Below are 13,216 nucleotides of genomic sequence, written 5' to 3'. Positions count from 1 at the left end.
GGCCGCGGCGCCCTCGTCTCCTCCAACCTCTCTCCTACCCTTATAACCTAAGGCAGAGGGCAGGTAGAACCCTAGTTTCTACCCGCACCTTTTTAACAAATTGCAAGCTCCCATCATATGAAATCCCTACAGAAGTTGTTCGCCCCAATTAGAGATTAAAGTCGTGCTGCAGGGGATTCAACCGCCATTTCAAAAAGAAGAAGAAAAAAAGATGATGGCAGGCCAACTCTAGGGATGGATGATGACGGGGATAAACAAAAACACGGTGTATATAATCAGCATGCTAGTTACAACACCAGCCGGCACCGGCACCGGCACCTAGAGATACGAGAAGGACGGAGGGGAGGGAGGGAGGAAGAAAAACAGCAACTTCTACAAAAGCAAAGCAACAATCCAGGCACGCACGCAACTAGAGGGAGGGGCGCGTGCGGCAACTGAATCCTTCCATATCATTCCTTTCCACTGATCCTCGAGAGCTCCACGCAGATGGCATCATGGCAGCGCAAAAAGGAGCGAGCACCAACTTCCCCGTCTTATCTGCCTCCATCATTGACTCGACCTGCATTGCCATGTGAGGTCGCTATCCCTCCCTAGCTTCTTGATCCGCGCACCCCGAGCTTCTTCACCTCCACCTTGAGCGACTTGAGGTACCTGACGGCCTCGTCCAGGACGGCGGGCGTGTCCATCCGGTCGCCGCCGGGGATGATCCCCTTGAGCGTCTTCATCATCTTCTTCATCCGTTCCTTCTTCCTCTCGCCGCCTCCGCCGGCGCCGGTGACGTTGCCAGTCGGGCTGACGCTCACCACGTACCCGGAGGAGCAGGTGGAGTCCGGCGAGCCCCCTCCGCGGCACGCAGGCGTGCGACCCGTGCTCAGCACGTCGTCCTCCTCGTCGCCGTCCCCGGAGCTCATCAGCGCGTCGATCTCGTCGGTGTCCTCCTTCTGCCGGATTGAGCACTCGCCGCCGTCCTGGTCGCCGCCGTAGTAGGTGCTCTTGCCGACGTAGTTCTGGTCGTAGCCGCCGTTGTTGCAGTGCTGCTGGTCGTAGCCCCCGGAGGAGCCGAAGTTGTTGGCCAGCGACGGGTGGTACATGACCCTGCTCCGGTCATAGGTCTGATCAAAGATGACGTAGTTCTTGGGGCAGGTGTCCGACGGCTGGAACTCGAGCCCGGTGAGCGGAGCCGGGAAATCGTGCTGCCTCCGTCCGGCGAGCGGGTCCTCATAGGCAGGCGGCGCCGCCGCGGGGTACCGGTCGTTGGTGTAGTAACCTCCTCCGGCTCCGTTGCCGTACCCGGCCATGTCATAGCCGGCACCGTAGCCACCGCCGTAACCATACCCGTAGCCGGCGCCGTAGCCACCGTACCCGTAGCCTGGATCTCCCTGCATCACTTCACTTGCTGCTGCTAGCTGCTCGATCAACTCCTACAGATGTCTTTGTGGATGGATGGGTTTGGTGGAGAATTCAAGGGAAATGACAGGTGTTGCTTTCGAAGGGAAGGAAAACGAACAAGAAGAATTCAATGGTGGTTCGGGTTAGCTGGAGCTGGACTTTCTCAGGTTCAATTCAAAATTGATTCGGTTAGTTTAAGGCTATTTTGGATGGAGTGTCTGGTCGATGTGGTGGATTCTGTGGTGGAATCTACGTCACGGGCTTGAGCAGCTGGCGGAAGTATTCGGCCTGCAAGCAGGAAGGCAGTGGCAAGATACGTTAGTGAACGATCACGATCAGACAGTCAAACATAAGTTACAAAAGAAATGGAAGCGCAAACATGAGTAGTAGTATGATGGAAGTGCATGCAATGTATGACCATGACTTATGATGCATCTACTTGTTCTGAAGCGTGGCGAGATTGCCCAGCGTGAGAACAGAGCAAGATGAGAGCAGAGCGTGGCAGCGACTAGTCTTTGAGAGAGACTGAACATGAATGCATACATGCACGAACAGAACAGAGTAGGCGACTAGCATATAGCACTCGTAAAAAGCAAAGGGTACTTGGCTGCAAGTAATGATCATGGTTGTACAAAGCGTACTGTAGTACACTAAAACATAGCACAGGCCAGCCATCCCACTCGATTCTCCAAGGGAAATGCCCTAATAGTACCAGCAATGTGGGTATCTAATTCTGTTTGCCGATACTTGCAACTTGTTATTACTGGATAAATCTGAACTTACATGAACTATGGCTACTGTTTCAGTACGAAACTACGATACTGGAACCAGAGGAACTACAGAATGTGCTGTCTTTTTTCCATACAATCCGAAAAATGTAACTACAGAGCGTACTGTAATGCGAAATTAGGATTCACTGGCGTGTCAACTGGCATTATGAATCAAACGAACTGTTTTATATTTCATGTAGTACCTTACGATCTAGTACTGCTAACTGTTTTATTTTAACTATGTATATATGTCAAGGAGTACTGGTAGTACGCTAGCAAGCGAACAAGCGCACGAACATGCTCCCCTGTGTGAGGCAGAGAATACAAAACCAAAGCAGCGGTGTAGTACTACTAGTAGCTGCAAGCCTGCAGCTCCCATCTTTTGTCGACCAACAAAAGAAAAAAGCAAAACAAAAAGACAGTGCTTGAAAACGCCATGTCTTTTTCTTTTGACCACTAACAAGCCACTTTGTCAACACGCCCGTGGACGTCGAGTTCCGTCAAAACGCGGGCGGGCCCCGATCGCAAGCTTTGCTGTCTGCATGCAACAGCATTCGGGCCGGCATTTCCTTTCCTTTCGTATCAAACACTAACGGACAGCACCAATGAGAGGAAAGTTGCTGCTTATCTACAACTATACTAGAAGATGAGATGATGCATCATGATTCCCGCTCCCACTACTGATGCTCAAAAGCTAGGAAGAAACCAGCAGGAAGAATTAATCTGAAGCTAAACAAGTAGCAGGAGTAGTAGCAGAAAGAAGAACATTGTAGCAGCAGCAGCTTACTAGTTTTTCGGTGCGGGAGGCTCTGTCCTCACCTGGCAGACCTGCGTCAATCTGTAGTAACACGCGACGGCGCCACTTGTCATAACGATCGCGTCAGGCCCGTTGAACCCAGCTCGCATGTCCTCCCGGAGCGCTGCCTATCGGCGGAGCGGCGGCGATGATGATCAGAGGACGACGACATGGGAGAACACCCACGGCATCCTACTCTGCATCATCAAACGGAGACGGCATCAGGTCAAGGCACTGCGCAGCAGAGCAGGCGAGCGAGAGATGTAGTAATGGCGATGGCTTGCGTGGTTACCAGTCAGTGGACGAGGTGCGTATGGTATGGATGATCTGGGTGGATGGTGGAGAGCACAGCAGGAAGAACAGAGCGGGTGGATGGATGGGTGGATGGGTGGAAGGCGCGGGGTTTTATACAAGGGACGATGAAGCGGGAGCGGGGGGCGTTGGATGCTCGGATTGGTGCGTGCGTGCGTGGGTTGAAGCCTCTCTCCGTCTCCCTCTCTGTATTGATTCTTTTTTGCCTTGCACTCCTTTTGAGTAGATACATACGTCCAGTACAGAGAGGAAGGGGGAGGAGGAGGATGGCGAGCAGTGATGGAAACGAATGAATGAATGGGGGCGGGGGCGGGGGCGGGGGGAGAGAGGGAACGAAATTAATGAGGTGGCGTGCGCACTCGATGGGTTCGTGCTCGCTGTGGGTGCGCGTGCCGCTTCCCACCGCGCCCGAGCCCTCGGACCGCCCCGCGGCCCACGCCGTTTGCACCATGACGCGCGGGCCCGGGGGAGAGGGGCGGCCCGCAAGTCTGTGACAGTAGTAAGGCCACCGCACGGCGGTTGAGAGAGAGGAGGAGAGGCCCCGGTCGGTCAATGGAGGTGGGCATCGTGGCAGGGCAATCCAAGCACGAAGCAAGCCGAGCCGCATGCACGCACGCACGCACGCGCCCGCCATTGAGTGCATGCACGAACGGGTGGCGCGCCGTCGGATCGGGATCGGGCGGCGGAGGGGGCGGGCGCCGTCGGCGTGCCCGCCGCGGCCATCGATCGATGCTGGCTAGGGCCGCGTCCCGTCCCCCCGGTGGTGGTAGGGTAGGCGCCGGCGGGGCGGGGCGGGGCGGGATAGTCATGGCGGCGCGCCGGGGCGGCCGGGGGGACAGCCATCATGGCCAAGGAGTACTGGCAGCGGGGCTTGCCCCGATGGACCACCGGACATGCGAGATTACTCATCGAGATACTACTTCACGTGCTGTCTCCTAGTGGATTACACTCGCCTCGCCCCCGCCCTGCTTTGCCAATTGCGATTTCCTTCTGGTTTTGCTTCCGTTCATTCATTACAAAAGTCGTGACACACTGCTGCTGCTGCTAGTTCAAATCCAAGTAAATTCCATTGCTTGGTAGCGTAGGGAATTTCGGTAGTAGAAAAATGGGGCGTAGCAAACGGGTGATCGACACACATGCCCGGTAGAGCATGATAGCCATGCGACATATGGCACTGGCGTCACCGGGGCGTCACTCGGCCCGCGCCGCCTGATTGGTGTGTGCGGAGGCCCGTGCGACCGGAGAATCATGGGCGCCACCGGAGGCAGCCGCTGGCAGTGATGGTGTAGCGGCGCAGGGGAACGGCCCGATGCAACCGCCATTATAGGCCATCAAACGCCCTGCCCTGCCCTGCCCTGCCCTGCCTCGTTGCATCGCGACGCAGCTCGACCGCCCTCTCCTCCTCTCCTCCTACTACGTACGTACTACTCCCGCTGAAAGGCGGGGACCCGCCCTAGACCACGTCCAGGGCGCACACTCCACGCCGTAGGCGCTCTCGTGTCGGGGGAGGCGCGCCGCGCCGTGGAGGCCATCATCGCCGTCAAATGCCATGATGCGCCCGGCCCCCGATCGAGCGTTCGCGTCACGACGGGGGCCGAAGACCGCCATGTCGTCCGTCCGGCATTGGCTTGCCGACTCGCTCCAACGCCGGGCGCAGAGCTCCGATTTCCTGCGTAGGTAGAGTTCTAGTACTACTAGCCAGCACAGCCTGTCAACGCAGCGGGGCCGGCTTCAGGCACGACTGTACGTGAATTGTTTCGAGCACCGGGCGCGTGCGTGCATGAACTGCGTCCGGCCGACTTTCGGAGTGACTTGGATTCACGTGCTAATCATTGACTACCAAACGTATTTGCAGTGAGATTTCCGCAAGTGCTGCCGTGTAAGTAATCTCAGCTATCACTAGTACAACGTCTCAACAAACCACCAAAGTACGCATGGTCCTTGTAGGAGGAGTTTGGGGGCATTTTGACGACGGACATGTGCGCACACCCCAACCATGCCCAAGATCTAATTTTCAGCCACAAATAGTAGTGTTGAGCTAACCATATCACCTAAAAATTTACTATATTTAGGTGCTTTACATGCAAGAATCACACTGCAAGCGCTAATTAAGCTTAGAAACTTGATATATTCGGAGCCTATCCTTCATTGTAATGCTAGATTCATCACTGGTTAGAGTACATATATCCCAACTCTCAAAAACATTTATTTTCACTCTTTTAATCTAAACTAGGATGATCATTCGATGTGTCAGAACATGTTTGAAAAAAGAGAGTTTATTGCTAGTATTGCCAGAACATGTTTCTGGACTCTCACTATCATTTTATTTAAGGGGTGTTAATCTAAAGTATATTGCTTTTCTGACATGACAATTCAGCTTAGTTTGTTTTTCCATAATGTTTGTGTGGTAAAAGCAAACTCAACATCGATAATTTTGAATTGCATTTTAAATAAATATTAAATTATGGAAAGTTAAATGAACACAATGAAAGAAATTAATTTGATAATGTAGAAAAAATAGGATGCTACTATCAACTGGGTAGATATGTATTGCCCAAAAACTTGGTTACTTTTAAGTTATAATATTTGGTATACTTGTAATCTTTTGTAGTGTTGGGTTTTACTATTGTTCAGTTTCCCAGACAACGATCACTCGAATATTTCAAAATTCTCAACTTTTCTAAAAACCCTAATACTTTTGTATTTTTCCTCCAAAACTAACCTTTAACTATAGGTTAGGTGTGCTTATTTGAATATGTGTGTATCAAATCTGAAGTTTGAAAAAAGAGAGTTTATTGCTAGTATTGTTTAGAACATATTTTCGAACTCATGGTGTCATTTTATTTAAGCTATGTTAATCTATAGTAGGTTGCCTTCGTGACATGACATCTAGTTTCAGCTTAGTTTGTCTTGCATAATGTTCACATGGTAAAAAAGCAAACTCAACATCAACAATTTTAAATAAATATTAAATTTGAAGGAAACATCTTCTAATATATAAAACATCAAGCTTCCCGACAGGAAATAAAACCATGTAAGAAACTACAAAATATATACCAATGAAACAAAAAAATGTTCAATTTGAATTACAAAAATAACCATTTAAAAATACAACTGTATTTCGTCTTTACCTCTCAACTTGTGCATGACTGAGTTGAATCCACGTGCTAACAATTGACTACCAAACGTATTGCACTAAGATTTTCGCAAGTGCTATCGTATAGCTAATACGAGCTACACTATCTCAAGAAACCAACAAAGTACCGATGGTCGTTTAACACCGTAGGAGTTTGGAGCATGTGTGAAGATAGGCATGTGCGCATGCACAACTTTGTCGAAGATGTAATTTTCGACCACAAACGGTAGTATTGGTCATACCACACCTCCCAACTCTCGGAATCTTTCGTACTCTTTTAATCCAAATTAGGATGATTTTTTGATGTGTAATTTTAGTTTCAACTTATTTTACTGACATATATTCACTTGGTATGAAAGTGGAGTCAATATCAATGAAAAGTGGAGTTTGGAAAAAATGATTTATTGCTAGTATTTTTTAGGACATAATTCTTAGTTCTATGGATCATCTTATTTAATCCCTATTCATCTAACGTTAGGTGCTTTACATGCAAGAATCACAATGCAACTGCTAATTAGGCTTAGAAACTTGATGTTTTGAGTATACCCTTCATTGTAATGCTAGATTTGTCACTGGTTAGAGTACATCTAAATTAGGATGATGTTTCAATGTGTCATTTTAGTTTTCAACATATTTTAATATCAACTAGCAAGTAGAGCCGCGGTGACACGCCGCGCCCATCGTGAAGCTAGTGTGCCTGGATGTGTTGATTTTCTTATCAAAAAAATAAGGCAGTGAACAAGTGTGCTAGCAGTTGGTAGTGTGCAAGTCAATTTAACTTTGATAAATACGGAAAGGTAGCAAAAAAAATCATTCATGATTACAAACACTTAGCTATATATCATAAATGTTTCAGCCAAAGTTGTGTTACCAAGGGAAACACAATTTCAAAATCGTCTGGCGCAACCAAAAGTTTAACAAAATGAAGGACCTTTGAACCAAAGAAAATTTCCTCGAGTATACAGTTTAAAGATCACATTTTAAAAATAGTACCCCATCCTATAATATATGAAAAATTGTATTAGTGAATGAATCAAGATACAAAAAAGGAAAAACAACAGAAAAAATGATATGGACAATAAAAAGTATTGACCTTTATACAGATGTCCATTCTTTTAGACTGGGTGTTGGCAACCCAGTGAAAAAGATCAACAATGTCATTGTTTCCAATAATGCATAAAAAATTAATTCATAAAATATAAAAAATGGATGAAAATACTCTAGTAGAAAGTTAGGTGGTGTTTGGTTCGATGGTGAGACTAGCTTGGCTAAGGATATCCTCAACCAGGTGATTAGGGATAATCATTTATCATTGTTTGGTTGGGTGGGATTGGATTGGTTGAATATCCATGTTTTGTTGTTTGGTTAAAAGGATGAGAGGCATTGAGCCAACCGCAACTTAACCTGGCAGAGGCACACAAAGCTTGATTGCATGCCGGCCATCGTCGAGGAGCACGAGGCTCCGGCTAGGGAAGGCCGCGGAGCACATCCCGGAAGGAGCGGGAGCTCGCGCGGGACTGGTCCGATGACGACGGGCTGGAGTCCATCCAGCGCATCTCGCGGGAGCGTCCTCCGGCGAGGGATGGGGAGGGAGAGGCGATGGGGCCGCGCCAGGGGCGAGCAACGGCATAGATGGACGTCGGGGCCGGAGTGGCCGCTGGTGGAGCTAGCAGAGGCGGGGAGAGGAGCTAGCGGAGACGAGGACCTCAGCGTGGCTGCCCTCATCCGCCATATTTTGCTCGCTCTTTCCAACCAGTTTTTCAGGAATATTCTCAGCATCTTGGCTATCCCTATCCTCTCATCCCTCTAAACCAAATGGATGGCATCCCTCATAAAATTGGCTATCTCTGTCCAACCGAGGGATAGTCGATGAACCAAACGCCACCTTAGAACATTTGACATTATAGTGCATTGACGATTTCTTTATACACACTATCTTAAGTAATATGTGTTGCATTCGGTAACCCATAGTCATGAAGAATAGCACGTGTGAGCAACGGAATTAGAGATGAACTATCAATCAAAATCAAGCCTAATTCTGAGAGTTTAAATGGTACCAATCTAGATACTCTAAGGCACATAATTTTCTTTGATTTGCTTATCCTATGGTATCCTGAAGAAAATAATTGCTAGGTACCGCATCATAATTACTCTAAATTTATATAAAAGGTAGAATAAGCAAAAAAAATGCTTCACTTTGTACTACTCACAACTTTATAGGTGTACAAAATATGTGTGCCTATTTATATGGGTGAGTATATTTGCGTATATGTGAGCATGTGTGTTGGCATTGGTACTCACGTTTTCCTAGATTTTTTTCCGCCTCTCTAACGATATTCGTTCAGTGGGAGAAGACGTTCCCGTGGACAATGAAGGCGTCTGGGTGACTTCATCAATTTCAAGATATTGTGTCGACTCGGTATCTATAGAAAAGGTAGAATGAGCAAAAAATGCTACACTTTATACTACGCACAACGTTATAGGAGTATGGTGTGCGTGTGTGTATTAATAGGGGTGAGTATATGTGCATATATATAAGCATATGCATTGTAATATGTTGGCATTGTTGCTAGCATTTTTTGGATTTATTGCAGGCTCTTCGGTGATATTCATTTCTTGCCGACTACGATGGCATCTACGATGATTTCGTTAATCTTAAAATGTTGTGCCATCTTAGAATCTTGAAAGTTATCATAAGGATATGATGTGTATGTGTGTGTTCGTAGAAATGTGTGTATATGTATATACGTAAGCACCTACATTGTATTGTGTTAAAATCAACAACATACAAAAACCAGATATTAATGGAGAGTAAAAAAACTGTTGGCTTAGCATCTAGTAGGTGTCAATCATATATTAGAAAAAACGTGGCAATCACATATTAGAAAAACGTGGCAATCAACTGATAGCTAAGAGCATCTCTAGCAGACCCCATAAAAAGCGACCAGTAAAATGCGTTTACAGGTCGCTGTGGGTAAATTTTGCGGGTCCATTTCATGCGCAAAAGATCAGACCCCGAGTATGAAACTGTAAAATTTGAAAAAAAAACATTCACGGATGAAACTACATCATAGTTCTTCATCAAAATACATCAGGGTTCTTCATCAAACTACATCATTCTTCATCAGCAACCTACATCAGTTCTTCATACTACTAGGTAGGGGGAGGTGGACTGTGGGCTATGCAGCGTACCCGAGCCTAGACAACCAAAAATGAGGGGTGTGGCGGCGACAACGCGGTGGAGGAGCCGGAGGAGCCCAGTCCTCATCGTAGTTGGTGTCGAGGTCGATCCAGATCTTGTCTTGCTCGTCCTTCATGATGCGCAGGTCCGCCTCTTTGGACGCAATCGCTTATAACGTTGTGACGCCTTGCTCGAGGAAGATCTGCTCGATCTTGAGCTTGTGGCTTGCGTGCGGTGACCTCCTCTGTCCCCCTCAGCGAGCGCTCCATGATGGCGTGCATGAGGTGATCCTCCTGCCCCGGGGGGAGGTAATCCTCGGGGCCGATGACCCCTACACGTGGCAGGACGACGTCGTCCTCGAGCTTGACGGCGAGTGGCCCGAGCTCCTCCTGCCTTCTCTTGACCGGAGTGATGGTTTGCAAGGACGAGGCGCCCCATTTAAGAACTCCCAGCAACAGAGAAGCTGGAGGAGCCGAGGCATCGGGCCGTGAGCTCGTGCTCGTACTCCTCGAGCTCGTGGCGTTCGAAAGCCGGCAGCGGCTCTAGTTCAGCCACCTTCGTGATCCCCGCTTGCATGCGGTGCTAGAGGCGCGTCGGCGGCGGCGCTCGGTGTCATCCCCTCCATTTACGTGGTCGTCCTGTTGGGGAACATAGCATTGAAAACAAAAAATTTCCTACGCACACGCAATACCTATCCATGTGATGATCATCTACGAGAGGGGAGAGTGAATCTACATACCCTTGTAGATCGCTAAAAGGAAGCGTATATAACGCGGTTGATGTAGTGGAACATCTTCGCAATTCAAATCGCAGCCCGTCCCGCGATCTCATCATGATCCGTCCCGCAATTCCATCCCGATCTAGTGTCGAACGGACGACACCTCCGCGTTTAGCACACGTACAACTCGATGATGACCCCCACCTTCTCGATCCAGCAAGAGAGACGGGGAAGTATATGAGTTCTCCGGCAGCGTGACGACGCACTGGTGATGATGGTGATCTATTCCTGCAGGGCTTCGCCTAAGCACCACAGAAATCTGATCTAGAGAAAGAAGTACAAACTAGAGGAGAGGGTAGCACGTGGCTGAAATTGTGTGTCTCAAAAAACCCTAAATACCTCTAGTATATATAGGAGGGAGGGAGGGGAGGAGGCAGCCTCAAACCCTCAAGGTTTAGCCGAAATTAGAGGTGGAGGAGTCCTACTCCAATCCTACTAGGAGTAGGATTCCTCCTTTCCACTTGGAAACCCTTTCCACCTTTTCCACCTTTGGATTTTTGCCTCTCAAACCTCATGGGCCTTAGTGGAAGCTTATGTCAGCCCACTAGGGGCTGGTTTGTATCCTCCCAAATCCCATAAGGCCCCTCGGGGCGTGACACCCCTCCCGATGGTCCCCGGTACCCTCCTGGCACTCCCGGTACACTACCGATGAGCCCGAAACTTTTCCGGCGACCAAAATAGGAATTACTATATATCAATCTTTACCTCCAGACCATTCCGGAGCTCCGCGTGACATCCGGGATCTCAACCGGAACTCCGAATAACTTTCGGTTACCAACACGGCAACACCTATAACTCAACTATACCAAAACGTCACCGAACCTTAAGTGTGCAGACCCTGCGGGTTCGAGAACTATGCAGACATGACCTGAGACATTCTCCAGTCAATAACCAATAGTGGGACCTGGATGTCCATATTGACTCCTACATATTATACGAATATCTCTATCGGTTGAACCTCTATGTCAAGGATTCAGTTAATCTCGTATGTTGTTCCCTTTGTCCTTCGGTATGTTACTTGCGTGAGATTCGATCGTTGGTATCTCCATACCTAGTTCAATCTCGTTACCGGCAAGTCTTTTTACTCATTCCGTAATACGAGATCCCGTAACTAACTCCTTAGTCACATTGCTTGCAAGGCTTGTTGTGATGTTGTATTACCGAGTGGGCCCCGAGATACCTCTCCGTCACACGGAGTGACAAATCCCAGTCTTGATCCATGCCAACCTGACAGACACCTTTGGAGATACGTGTAGAGCACCTTTATAGTCACCCAGTAACGTTGCGACGTTTGATACACACAAGGTATTCCTCCGGTGTCCGGGAGTTCCATGATCTCATGGTCATAGGAACAGATACATTGACAAGCAGGAATACAGTAGCAATAAACTGACACGATCATATGCTATATTTATAGTTTGGGTCTTGTCCATCACTTCATTCTTCTAATGATGTGATCCTGTTATCAAGTGACAACACTTGCCTATGACCAGGAAACCTTGATCATCTTTGATCAACGTGCTAGTCAACTAGAGGCTCACTAGGGACAGTGTGTTGTCTATGGATGCACACATGTATTTGTGTTTCCAATCAATACAATTCTAGCATGGATAATAAACGATTATCATGAACAATGAAATATAATAATAACCATTTTATTATTGCCTCTAGGGCATATTTCCAAAAGTCTAGCACTTGCACTGGAGCCAATAATCTAGTTCACATCACTGTGTGATTGTAATGAATCTAACACCCATACAACTTTGGGGTTCGATCATGTCTTGCTTGTGAGAGAGGTTTTTAGTCAACGGATCTGAACCTTTCAGATATGTGTGTGCTTTACAAATCTCTATGTCATCCTATAGATGCTGCTACTACGTGCCATTTGGAACTATTCCAAATGACTGCTCCACTATACAAATCCGGTTTACTACTCAGAGCTATTCGGATTAGTGTCAAAATTTGCATCGACGTAACCCTTTACGACGAACTCTTTAATCACCTCCATAATCGAGAAAAAAATCCTTAGTCCACTAGGTACTAAGGATAACTTTGACCGTTGTTTAGTCATTCAATCCTGGATCACCCTTTGTACCCCTTGACAGACTCATGGCAAGGCACACATCAGCTCGGTACAGAGCATGACATACTTTAGAACCTAAGGCTAAGGCATAGGGTATGACCTTCTTCCTTTCTCTTTCTTCTGCCATGGTCGGGCTTTGAGTCTTACTCAAATTCACACCTTACAACACAGCCAAGAACTCCTTCTTTCCTGATCTATTTTGAACCCCTTCAAAAACTTGTCAAGGCATGCATTTCATTGGAAGTTCTATTTAGCATTTTGATCTATCTCTATAGATCTTGATGCTCAATGTTCAAGTAGCTCTATCCAGGTTTTCCTTTGAAAAACTCCTTTCAAACAACCCTTTATGCTTTCCAGAAATTCTACGTAACTTCCGATTAACAATATGTCAACCACATATACTTATCAGATATTCTATAGTGCTCCCACTCACTTCTTTGGAAACACAAGTTTCTCATAAACCTTGTATAAACCCAAAAGCTTTGATCATCTCATCAAAGCGTATATTCCAACTCCGAGATGCTTGCACCAGTCCATAGAACGATCGCTGGAGCTTGCATACTTGTTAGCATCCTTAGGATTGACAAAACCTTGTGGTTGTATCACATACAACCTTTCCTCAAGAAACCGTCGAGGAAACAATGTTTTTACATCCTATGTGCAACATTTCATAAATATTGCAACAACTTCTAACATAATTCCAACATACTTTTAGCATCGCTATGAGTGAGAAAGTTTCATCATAGTCAACTTTTTGAACTTGTTGGAAAC

The 13,216-nt window shown here is 47.3% G+C and overlaps 1 protein-coding gene across 2 annotated transcripts; it reads right to left on the bottom strand.

Moving 5' to 3' along the window:
* Positions 1-251: 251 nt before the first annotated feature.
* Positions 252-3,511, bottom strand: LOC123407791 (transcription factor bHLH144-like). Of its 2 annotated transcripts, none has more exons than XM_045101009.1 (3): positions 3,248-3,511; positions 2,947-3,152; positions 252-1,677 (listed from the first exon to the last, which is right to left on the bottom strand). In XM_045101009.1, the coding sequence occupies exon 3, from the start codon at positions 1,383-1,385 to the stop codon at positions 591-593; it is 795 nt and encodes a 264-aa protein (XP_044956944.1). In that variant the 5' UTR covers positions 1,386-1,677; positions 2,947-3,152; positions 3,248-3,511; the 3' UTR covers positions 252-590. The 2 variants fall into 2 exon arrangements, with proteins under 2 accessions (XP_044956944.1, XP_044956945.1); XM_045101010.1 differs by having other exon boundaries at positions 2,979-3,152.
* Between the last annotated feature and the right edge of the window lie 9,705 nt (positions 3,512-13,216).

The sequence above is a fragment of the Hordeum vulgare genome, chromosome 7H (assembly GCF_904849725.1).
Source record: "Hordeum vulgare subsp. vulgare chromosome 7H, MorexV3_pseudomolecules_assembly, whole genome shotgun sequence".
NCBI classification, from domain to species: Eukaryota; Viridiplantae; Streptophyta; class Magnoliopsida; order Poales; family Poaceae; genus Hordeum; species Hordeum vulgare.
The sequence above is the reverse complement of the archived record's forward strand: the minus strand, read 5'-3'. Positions and strand labels throughout refer to the sequence as shown.